General features: G+C 40.9%; 1 protein-coding gene across 4 annotated transcripts in view; it reads right to left on the minus strand.

The window, feature by feature from the left end:
- Positions 1–2,571: 2,571 nt before the first annotated feature.
- Positions 2,572–12,004, minus strand: part of mmadhcb (metabolism of cobalamin associated Db) — a 14,484-nt gene continuing 5,051 nt past the window's right edge. For 3 of the 4 annotated variants that reach the window (XM_025007417.2, XM_017423167.3, XM_037977593.1), the window contains 6 exons: positions 11,578–11,716; positions 8,629–8,804; positions 6,812–6,911; positions 5,170–5,300; positions 4,269–4,355; positions 2,572–2,791 (listed from right to left, as the gene is read on the minus strand). In XM_025007417.2, the coding sequence (XP_024863185.1) occupies positions 2,597–2,791; positions 4,269–4,355; positions 5,170–5,300; positions 6,812–6,911; positions 8,629–8,804; positions 11,578–11,602 (714 nt within the window). In that variant the 5' untranslated portion in view covers positions 11,603–11,716 and the 3' untranslated portion in view covers positions 2,572–2,596. Of the gene's footprint in view, positions 2,792–4,268; positions 4,356–5,169; positions 5,301–6,811; positions 6,912–8,628; positions 8,805–9,833; positions 11,554–11,577; positions 11,717–12,004 lie in introns of those variants that run through there. The other variant, XM_017423168.3, reaches the window with a different exon arrangement.

Raw genomic sequence — 12,004 nt, forward strand, 5'->3', positions numbered from 1 at the left:
TAACCTGTCTACGCAGACATCAAGGTTGCTGCAGCGCTGGGTGTCTGACCTTTGTTTGATAACAAATTTTCGTCTTGTTGTTATATTTCTGTTAACCTAAGTTTATAGTGTACGCTTTGTCCAGCAGTACACCATAGTAAAATAAAGAAGAGAGCATAAAAGAAATTTAACAGAAAACAGAAAATAACTTTTTGTAACTTCAAAAGATAAGTCTAGATGTGCCTCGCCCACTGACTTCTGACTCCATCAGCTGACAGCTCCAGACCTTCAGCCTCCTGGGTGACCTTTCAGAGAAGCTGTTGACCTCAGCTGGTTCTCAGTGGACCTTTGGGTCAACCCTGTACAGGCCGGACCAGGAACTATCACCTGCATGGCATCGTCTTCAGGAAAGACCTACCCTAATCCTGCTGTACCACATTAAGGCCCTGGCTTTTTATCTGATGATGAGAAAACAATATTATATCTGGTTATTTTTTTAAGCTGATGCAAGTGGATAATAAAACATTTAATTTCTCATCTGATCCTTCATGAAATTATTCTGACATTCTAGCAGGACTATTAACTTTCTCTTGACTTAAATTCTAAAGTGAACTATTTATTAAAAGGAATCCTGCTCAAACTTGCATGCACAATTCTAAGGTAAAGATATTAATCAAAGATTCTTCTTCTTTAGCTAAACTTATAATCAAAGTCCTGTTTCAGATCATTAAAAGGTTCATTTTGAGTATTATCTTGTTAAATCATTGTTAAATAAATATAACTGTTTAAATCAGGTTCAGATCTTTTAGAGTAACTACTTGGTGCCAAAATTCAGAATATTATTCCTATATTTCAAGTGTTACCTTTAATTTTTGTGTTAATTGTTCACTGATCCTAATTGTTTGTTTGTGATTTTTTATTTAATTTTTGTAATAAAATCTTTAAAGGCAAATTCGCTCTCTTTAATAGTAGTTTATTAAGATTGTAAATTCCATGTAATTAAACGGATTTCGCCCTGAAGTGTTGAGATCTGATAAACCATAAGGGTGAATAAATTAAGTAATCTAAATATTGTTGATCGATACATACATGCATAATGAATCTTCTTCATACACCAGACTTGGTCACGGAGTTCCTCAGCGTTCAGTGCTTGGACCAATTCTTTTTACGTTTTTTTTATGCTTCCATGAAGTAAAGTTATCAGACAGCGTAAATAATATTCAGAAAGTTATATTTAGTCGTAGAAAGTGCCCTGTAATGAGAGCTAACACATGTAGTATGGTGTTGAAAGGGTCCATTTATCTTCTACAGTTGCATTCATGGTCCCTGAACTCTCTGCTTCATCCAGAAGATGCAGTAGATGCTGGTCTTGTACTAATTCTCTGCCTTATTAAAATAAATACTTACATCTAGTTCCTTTGTAGTGTCATCCTTAAAGGGTAAATTTTCTGAGTTTTCCTTCCCCTTGGGTAAAAAGACCAGAAGTGGTCTGAGGGTGGTGTGTTGGCCAAACTTACCAGTCAGCCGGTGTACGATCCAGTTAAAAGTGAAGAAGAGCCACGAAGGAGGCGTTTCTCTGTTAGGTAAACCCATACAGATTGTGTAGAAACTCATCCCACCTGGCAGGCCCCTTTGTCCACCAGCCTGGAGTGAAACCCAGCAGACACGGACTTGTCGGCATGTCACCTGTTACCTGGTGAGCAGCTAAACTTGCACTGCAACTTTTGTTCAATTTCTTAGATATGTAACAGAGTAACTAAGTAACTTTTACTCAAAGTAAATCATCTCCTCTACATGATCTAAAAAAAAAGCAACTGTGACTGAATACAACAATTATAGTTTTTTTCTTTCTTTACCATTTCTTAATGCCAGAAGGTTGGAATTTTAGAAAAACTATTTTGTGGCCTGCATTTTTTATATGCAAAATTGAAAGAACTTCCATGAGTGGAGATTCCATCATTTTTGGTGCTAGGTGTTGTAGATTGAAATAAAAACAGAAACATTATCTGAACTCAAGGTAATATGAAAATATCCTAATTGCTTGTGTGTGTGTGTTTTTTTTAAAATAATCATCAGTTCTGTGTGATTGAATTCATTCACTATCCTGTTTTAGGAAAGGTGTTGCTCTGAATCCCGTCATATAAAACCAGATGAAGAAATGCATTTAATTTATTTATTTACAGTAGTGTTAAAGCATTTCAGAACTGAACATATGCCCTCAATATAAATGAAGTGTTGTATATTTTACCTCTATTGACACAGATGATTTAAATTGTGATCTTAAAAGTCCGAGGAAAGTCAAATCAGAGACATGATGTACATGTTGGAGAAGATTTAAACATATCAACAGATAATCCTAAAGGATCAATAGATACAGCTATGTGGCTTCTTATAACCTGATGACCTTCAGCTCCCCAGATAAAGTCCACATTTAGTGTGGACACCCCGATGGACACTGTTGGTAGGACATGTCCAGTCAGTCAGTTCTGTTTAATATCTGGTGTTGTTTATACTGTGCTGGTCAGAGTTCTGTCAATAAGCATGCCCACAGCAGTAGCCTAAAACACTCATTTTACTTCCATTACACAGCAGTCAGTCTGGCTGTGAAAGACTTTATTCAGCTGTGCTGCAGATTTTTCATGATGAGAGTAGTTGGTGGGGCGTTGGTATATATCGTCCCCACAAAAACCCGAGTTCCCCACAGGGCATGTCGGATGACCCTGCAGCAGCCCAGGTCCTCGATCTGAAAGCCCAGGTGGCGGTATCGGTCATCGGTCTCGAACAGCGTGTTGTTGGTGTACGCACCAAAAAACTGGGGAGGAAAACACATTCATCGCATATTTATAGAATCAAGAAGTATTCACCGGATTGCAGACATTTTATACGTGACATCAGAACGCATGTGATCAACAGTCTTTCTGTTTTTGGGTCAAATATTTTTGAACACATGCAGATGCAGACAAATTAGTACCATTTTGCTAACGAAAGAAAACCCCACAAAGATCACTAAAACAGCTTAAAACTAACTAAAGCAGTAATAAGAAAAGAATTAGTATAAAATCTAATGGAACTGGGCTTGACAAAACGGACGGTACCTTTTATTATTTTGTTGCGCAAGCTTTTAAGGCGATCATTGTAATTAGGCTGTAGGTCTCTCTGAGACGTCTGCTCCTGTCCTCAGGTATTTTGTCCCACTCCTCATGAACAAACTGCTTCAGCTGTCACAGATTTGAAGGGTTGGATCTGTAAATGTACAGCTGATGGGACTTGTTTACAAACAGCTCCAATTTTGTCTCATCTGTCCAAAGGACATTCTCCCAGAAGCTTTGTGGCTTCTCAATATGCATTTTGGCAAATTCCAGTCCCACTTTTTTATGATTTGGTGTCCTCCTCGGCCATCTTCCATTAAGTCCATTGTGAATCAAACAGTGACTGATAGTGTGACACAGATGAACCTAGATTTTGTAGTGCACCTCTAATCTCTTTGGTAGTTGTTCTGGACTCTTTTGGTCTCATATTAGCTGTCTCTTCAATTCGTCATCAGTTCTCCTCTTGTGTCCACATCCAGGGAGGTTGTCTCCAGTCCTGTGGACATTAACCTTCTGAATAATCTGAGCAGCTGCAGTCACAGGAACATCCAGCTGCTTGGAGATGGTCTTATAGTCTTTACCTTTAACAGGATGTCAGTAATTGTCTTTCTAAGCTCCTGAGACAACTCTGTCCTCAGGTTTCTGTGCTCCATGTTCAATGTGGTACACACCGTGATACCAAACAGCCCTGTGACTACATACTACCCTTTAAACAGTCAGACTGACTGATTACAGGACTGAGGACACGTGTGATGCTGATTAAAGGACACCTCAGTTTAACATGCATATCACCCCAGTAAATGAGGTGTGAAATAAACAGAGTTTAAAACAGAAATTGAAATCTGGAGCTGCAAGAAGGTTGCAGATCGCCTCCCACCTGGGGCCTTTCTGTGTGGGGTTTACATGTTCTCCCCGTGTATGGGTTTGCTACATACTCTGGTTTCCTCCCACAGACCAAAAACATGCCCGTCAGGTTATTTGGTAACTCGCCAGGTGTGAGTGAGAGTGTGACTTGTTTGTCTTGTTTGTCTCCACAAACCCTGGCAAAAATTGTGGAATCACCTCTCTTGAAGGGTGTCCTTTAAATTGTTTCCTTTTGTACTTTTTGTTTAATTGTTTTGCGAGCCTGAGCGAGGAAGGATAGATGGATATCTAACTGATGGATAGACTTTTCAACACTGACTGAAAGCAGAATCTTACTGCCAGGCCAGAAGATGGTTCGATGAAATCTGCCCAAAATCCTTCCTTCAGCAGAGTAAAACAGATCTCCTTGGCTCCATTAACAAACTGCAACAAAGAGGAAATACAGAAGTAAGATGGCCAGTTCTTACATGCCACAGACGGAGTTAGAGTTTTAAAACTTACGGTAAAATTATAATAAGAATGAACGGACTGGAACTGGATTTGAATCTGGAAACTTAATTGAAATGATGAAATACTATGAACAGCTGTGTGTTTGTAATATTTTAAAGAGTCAAATATACAGCTGAAACCAGATGAGGAAGAAGCCATTACTCTGAAAGTAATATAAAAAAGACATTTGCTGCAGGAGGGTCTGGTGCACTCCTCCACAGATGGCATCATGAGGAAAGAACATAATGTAGAAATATTGAAGCAACATCTCAAGACATGAGCCAGGAAGTTAAAGCTTGGGCACAAATAGTTCTTCCAAATGGACAATGACCCGAAGCATACTGCCAAATTAGTTATAAAGTGGCTTAAAGACAACAGAGTCAATGTTCTGGAGCGGCCACAACAACCCTGATCTTAATCCCAGAGAAAATTAGTCAGCAGAGCTAAAATATGAACCTGACTCAGTTCTGCCAGTCCTGTTAGGAGGAACAGGACAAAAATACAGCAAACTATCGGGAGAAGCTTGTGGAAGGAAACATAAAATGTGTGACTCAAGTCATACGGTTTGATGGCAATGATACCAATGATTAAAGAAAGAAAGAAAAAATTGTCTCTCTCATTATTTGACAATTTAGCAAATAGAAACACATTTGGGAATCCTAACTGACCTAAAACAGGAAAGGTTTAGTCTGATTTTATGTCAGACAGTGAGAAAAAAACAAAAACAAAACAGTTGTGTGTAGTTTACCTTGTCAAGCATCTGTTCTCTTTCCTCTTCCACATCAGCACTCCATGAAGACATATCATTCTGGGTCTTCTGGGTCACTGTGACAATCATCATGTCAGAGGATGGTGCCTCAGGAAACATGGAGCAGAAATCTGTCAGAGACACAGAACACTGCTTCAAGGACTGGATGCATGTTAGTTCAACAACTGTTAGCACACTTTGAGATGTAGTTTACTCCTTTGTGATACTAGTTATTGTTAAGTATTTTCAGGATCAAAGTTTACTACTTGAAACCAGTGGTTGGTAAACTCTCTCGATCATTAGCAATCCCTTCAGGATTTCGCAGGCATTTTTTGTGATTATTGTGGCTAACATGCCTGATTTCGTGGGGCATTTTCCTAAAAGTTGTGATTTTTTTTTTTTACTAAAATCAATAAAAAACTATAACTTTTATTATATATACCAAAGATACTTCCTAGTTTTGTAAGATAATTACCAACAAACATTGACATTCTCAAAAGGTGCTTTATTTGAGAACTTTGATAGCTTCTAAACTGACATTCATGAGCATTTCTGGATTGTCCCTTGTCTGCAGCTCTCCTCACGTTTTGCAGACACAAAGTGTTTGTCGATGCGTTTATGTTCAATGATTACATTGCAGGATGTGCAAAACAGCTGCAGCTGGGGAGGAAACTGGTTTGCTGAAATCTTTGTGGGCAAATGTAAAGCATTAGCGCACATTTTCGCTTCGGTCACTGTTCCTGCACGCTCCCGGCATTCTGATGTTAACAGGAAGTGACGTCACGTGTCTTCTTTGTGAGTTTTTTGGGGTTATTTTGTATTCCACACTACACAAACCCACAAAGAAGACACTAGACCGCAGAAACGGTGGCAAATCACTTTAGAAACAATAAATATTGGGTTAAAGTTGCGGGAAAGTTGCAGTGTTTTGGGGAAAGTTGCAAAAAGTTGCGATTTTGCGGGGTTTGCTTGATTTTGCGTAAATAGTTGTGATCGCAACATTGCGAAATCCTGGAGGGTCTGATTAGAGGGGCACAGTCTAAGTAACTACAACAGGAACTGATGTTAAGACATTGTTGCCACTCAGACTTGTTTATGTGACGAACCAGAGAAGACAGAGAGTGGATCCGCTCCTTATTGGTCAGCTGAAGCATGACCTGGACAGAGGTGATGAGGAGCAGATTGGGAAGAATTTTATCTCGTTCATGTATGGTGGCTCTGATGCTCACTAGTCCTCTCCCTCCCTCCTTTCTCTTAGTGTACAGTCTCAGGGTGCATTACGCTGGTGTGGATTCTCAGTCAGAGAGCCCAGAGAGCTGCTGTTAGACGCCGCTTGTAATAAAAGGTAGAGAAGCTCCTGCAACTCTCCTGCAGATGAGCTGCGTCTCTTCTGGCAGTCAGTTGTCCTGCTGTCTCCAAAGTGACCCCCGCCCTAACTGCTGTATTGGGTGTTTATGCCACAGACGGAATCTCAGCGCAGGTATAAATGTAATACCTTCTGCACTCCGCTAGCTGGAAGATATTTATTATCAAAAAGCAAAAACTCTACATCCACTTGATTTTCAATATGGATCGTAGATCCATACTAACAATCGACTGAGATGCTTGTTATTCCTTTAAAAACATTAAAACAGAAGCGTACCTTTCTTTAATATTTCAGGGCAGGACTGTATGGCACACTCCACTCCTGAGGTGCTGAAGGGATGTTGAGCTGAGACCACCTGCTGAGAAGACACTGGGTCCTGGGGGGGGGAGGAACAGACAGCATAATACAGTTAAAGTGAGCTCCACCTCTGTTAATGACTAAAGAAAAAAAACTGTTGCTCTTGTGTTTGTTCTTCTGCTCCAAAGGATTATTTGGGACTAACAGGAAACAGGTCAGGCCTGGAAATTAAAAGTACCCAAGTGCCAACTGTGGTTTCCTTTCCCCTCAGATGGTAAAAGATGCTCCAACCTACAGGGAGGTTAGGAAATAAATGTGGTAGGGAGAGGTACAAACCAGGTCTGTTCAGAGACCTAATCTGTGACAGATGGGAACAAAGACACACTAACTAACAGGGGGACGTGACACAGACAGGTTGAGAGCATATCAAAAAGGAGCTGAGGACATACAGACTCAGATACATGTGGTCCCTTTACAGCCCGTTGAAACAAAAACTGATTCCATTAAAAACAATTATCTAATGTAGATCTGCCTGCCTTTTGCATGATTTGTTGTTTATTTTACAAAGATCTGCTAAAACAGTACAGACATATTTGTTCCTTAAAGAGATGATTAATCTGTCTTGTTTCAAACGTTTCAAAGTGTTTGACCCTAAATAGTATCACAGGAGCCTTCAAGCATTTCATCAGACACTCAGTCTGTTTAAAGGGAACAAACAGCCTCTGGGGAGTTTGATATCATTATGTACATCACACTGAACATGGAGCAGAGAAAGTAAAGGTGAGATCTGTCTGAGGAGCTGAAAGACAAGATTATCATGTTCCTCTGACCACAGCTGAGAAGATTATTAAAAGGTATAAGGTTTATGGACCTGTCCAGGGTGTCCCCCGCCTCTCGCACAGTGACTGCTGGGGATAGGCACCAGCTCCCTGTGACCCGGAATGGAGAAGCGGGTAAAGAAAATGGATGGATGGATGGATGGATAAGGTTTATGGGACTGTAGCAACCTGCCAGGATGTGGACCCCAGGCTGATCAAACAGTGCAGATGGTAGAAAAAGAGCCAAAGAAACCATTCAAGCAGAAAAAGCCAAACAGGAATCCTCCAAAATGCATGTTGGAAAGAACCAAAGTTCCTGAGACGGATGAGACAAAACCGGAGCGTTTTGGCTTCAGTCACATCAGTTTCTGATTAGTGTGGACAGAAACCAACACATTTCTCTGCACCTGAATGTGGGACCTGTGTTAGAAGAGCACAAAGTCAAAGGTCAGCATTAAAGGTGTAACACAGCGTGAACTAAAAACAGACACACTTCTAAGATCAGATCCCAGTCTGAAAGCAACTGATGTTGGATAGGCAGCCTCCTTTGTTAAGGCTTTTAAACAGACAAAAATATTTTATGGTAAATGGTGAATAGCCTGCACTTATATAGCACTTTATCTAGTCCAAGGACCCCGAAGAGCTTTACACTACAATCATTCACCCATTCATACACACATTCACACACTGATGGCGGTGAGCTACATTGTAGCCACAGCTGCCCTGGGGCGTGCTGACAGAAGTGAGGCTGCCATCACACCGGCACCACCGAGCCCTCTGACAACAACCAGTAGGCAAGGCGGGTGAAGTGTCTTGCCCAAGGACACAACGGCTGAGACAGCTGGAGCGGGGGCTCCAACCAGCAACCCTCTGATTACAGGACAAACCCCTACCTCCTGAGCCACTGCCGCCCCAAAATATATTAGGGACTGTTTGCAGCACAGCTGCGTTGGAAAGGCTGCTAATAAATAAACTTACAGAAAACTCTTCATTAAAGGGGAACAATGGGAAATCCTGTCTCTGTCTGCTGGATGGAGGAGGCCACACATCTGTCAGCATCTGCTTGGCCACACTCTTCTTCTCCTCTTCAGTTCCTTTCAGGTTGCAGTCCATCCATCCCATAACACCAGGCAGATGTACAGACTGGTCCAGTTCTGAACCAGAACACAAGGAAAAGCAGTAAGTTTAATAAAAAATATTATAATACTTAAAAAAAATCTCCTGATTCTTGTTTTCTTTTGTTCACAGTGGTTTTTTTACACTTATAAAACAGGTTCTGCAAAGTGCTGCAGTTTCACACTCACACAGGCCTTCCTCCTACATATTAGAAACTATTTACAGCACTTCTTATGTCTTACTCATTAGGAATGCAGATACCGCCGCACAAGTACACATATCTGAGTACTTGTCAATACAGAGTACTAATCAGTGACGGCAGTAAAATGAGGCACAATGAGAAATAAAAACAGAAAACATACAGCCGTAAAATAAAGAAAATATTCATTTTCTTTAAATATTTCATTTGTGTTAAAATGCAGTTTCTGTAGGATTCCTCCCTCTTTGTTGCCAATATGTTTGTAAATACTTGTATTGTTATATTTTCTACAGAGCTGCTAATTTGTTTCATGTGTTTTACTTGATCAGATATAAACCATATTTAGAAAGCCAGAAGTGAGGCATGCAGTAACCTGCCTCTGCCTGCTGGGGTCGCCTGTGAGCCACGGTCCGACTCGTTTTCTGCTGGTTTTCTGTGTAACTGAACCAAACAGCTGCTAAAAGAATCAGAAAGCGAGGAGCTATCTCTGTTTATGATTTGCTCTGAACACTAAAATGGAACATTGTGTATTTTATTTTATTCTATTTTAGATTAACCTAAACTGGACTTTCAATCAAATCGCTCACACACACCTGAGGGAACTGGTTTTTGACTACATGACATGAAAGTTAATATGAACTAACAGAGCTCTGAAGTGAATACACACTGAACCTCTCCAGCACATTTTCACGTGTTGAATAATCTGTTAAAGTGACGGCATTCTGATGTTTTCGTCGTTATTAATATATTTGTGATAAAATACATTTGGCATGAGGTCGTAACAGCCAAGATGACTCTGCCTCACCGCACTGGAATAAATGAATTTACACTTCTTCTGAAAATGTGTTGGAAAGCCGAAGGAGCCTACCTTTCATGGTAACTCCTCAAACGGAGGAGAAAGCTGCTGTTGGTGAGCGCTGAGACTGTCTATTTTCCCTCTTCTGCTCAATGACAGCTGGTTTTTTTAGATGTTTTACTCAACTGTGTTGAAAGTTTTACATTTCATTCCTCTTCCTGACAGCTTCGACGAGCAGAATTTACTGTCTGCTTTTCTTTTGTTATCATAGTTTTCTTTGAAATCCGTCCACGCAGGAAACAGCGCTCCTCCTCTACCACCTGACCGAATACTTGTTGGAGCACAACTACAAGTACACACAGACACAGTATTGGAACAGATAGCTAGTATTTAGATTGGTGCATAACAAATGATCCCGTTTTAAAAAGAAGAAGAAACCTTTTTTTAGAGAAAGAACATTAAGTTAAAACCAGATCCATGAGAGACAGATAACAGTTGAAACCTAACCCTGAGTTAAAAAGCAGGTGAGCGTTACTAATAGTGTTCTGCATGAACACGTTTGTTCGTGGTGGCATTCATATTGTCAGGAACTTTGATAAACTTTAACTGAGCGCAGCTCAAAATGCTGACATTAATGGCGACTCTGTTAAAGAGTGAACGGCTGCTGGAACCTGAAAGATATTTATCACAAACTATGATGACTTCATGCAGAAAAACACAGATAGGTGTCCTGCAGGACAGACAGGTGTCCTCTGGAGGACAGACTGGTGTCCTCTGGAGGACAGACATCAGCCCTGTCAGACTTTTACACACCTGTATGTGTGGGTGTTTCTATCTTTGTGAGGACCATTGATAACACGTCTTTTCACCTCACTATAAAAACTGAAGGCCAAGGATTTAAACATTAAAAGTGTTTAGCCCTGGTTCTGTTGACAATGTTGCTGAGACAGTACATTTACAGTTAGTTTCCACACTGCTGACACCTGACTGCTGCACTGACAGGTGAACGCCAGGCTGCAGTAAAGTGGTATTGATGAGCATATCAGAGTTCAGTGTCTTGACCAAGAACACCCTGGCAAGCTGCAGGGGCTGGAGATTGAACCCCTGACCCTCAGAGGGGAGGACATCCTCCCTACCCACTGGGTCAAGCTGCCTCCAAAAAACTGGTTTAACAACTCTGGGTGTATTTCCTGTACATTTCTTTCAAAGTTTCCTAACAGATTCAAAATGTCAGGGCAGTAAGGTTTATCCACAACACAGAATAAGAGTGAAATAACGTTACAGAAATGTCTGACCTCTGACCTTTGTGCCTCATACTACTGTCGATTTACTGACATCAAGTCAAAAACTTCCCAGGGGTGCCAAGCCAGAATCAGGTTTGGCTTCATAATAGAGATTTATGGTCAGGGTTAAAGCCCAGCAGTCAGTGGGCTACTAGGATAAACACATCATGAGATGGGGGGCGCAGGGCGGACACAGGGGCCAAAACAGGGACCAGCACAGGAACAACGAAGGGCCAATATTGGCTGCCCGTGTTCATCAGGCCTTCAGGGGCCACTGCATTAAAACCAGGTCTGATTCTGTTCTGGACATCACTGCATGGACTCAGGTCTGTAAACACAGCTCACTGTACCATCCACTAATGCTGCTTAAAGCTCTATCAGGCAAAGGAGCCACAGTGAACAACATCCAGAATATAACTGGAGTTGTAAATGACTGTATTTTAAATTGTGAGTCAGCTTTGAAATAAGTAAATAAATAAAAATTGAATCTCGTGACTGATTTGTTGTAACATTCCCAGCTACAGACACCATACCCCGGTGAAGAGGACTGGCAGCCATGTTGGGTTGATCAGAGCATGAGGGTCCAGCTGCACTGATGGTTCTGGTTACACATCGGACCAACACGTGGATCCCTGGTAGGTAACTGACTAGCCTGGTTCTGTTACCCAGCACCTGCAGGTAAAGACACAAAACAAAAACAGAAAAACAAATTCAACTAGAGAAGTTGCATTTCCTGCGAAAATGCAGTGTGAATGCTTTTTTTGGTGAATGATTTTGCTGAAAGCGGCTGAAGATATGCTGAACAGCTGAAGTTTATGAAGATATAAAAAGTGGAACAGAAGCTGATTTGTAGAAGATTTGCATAAGGTAGAAGAACAAAAGCTGAAAGAAGCAGAAATTAGTTTAAAAAGCTGAAATTAGTTGAAAGAAGCTGAAAATGAGAAGAGCAAAGCCGAAATT

Source organism: Kryptolebias marmoratus, linkage group LG9 (assembly GCF_001649575.2).
Source record: "Kryptolebias marmoratus isolate JLee-2015 linkage group LG9, ASM164957v2, whole genome shotgun sequence".
NCBI lineage: Eukaryota > Metazoa > Chordata > Actinopteri > Cyprinodontiformes > Rivulidae > Kryptolebias > Kryptolebias marmoratus.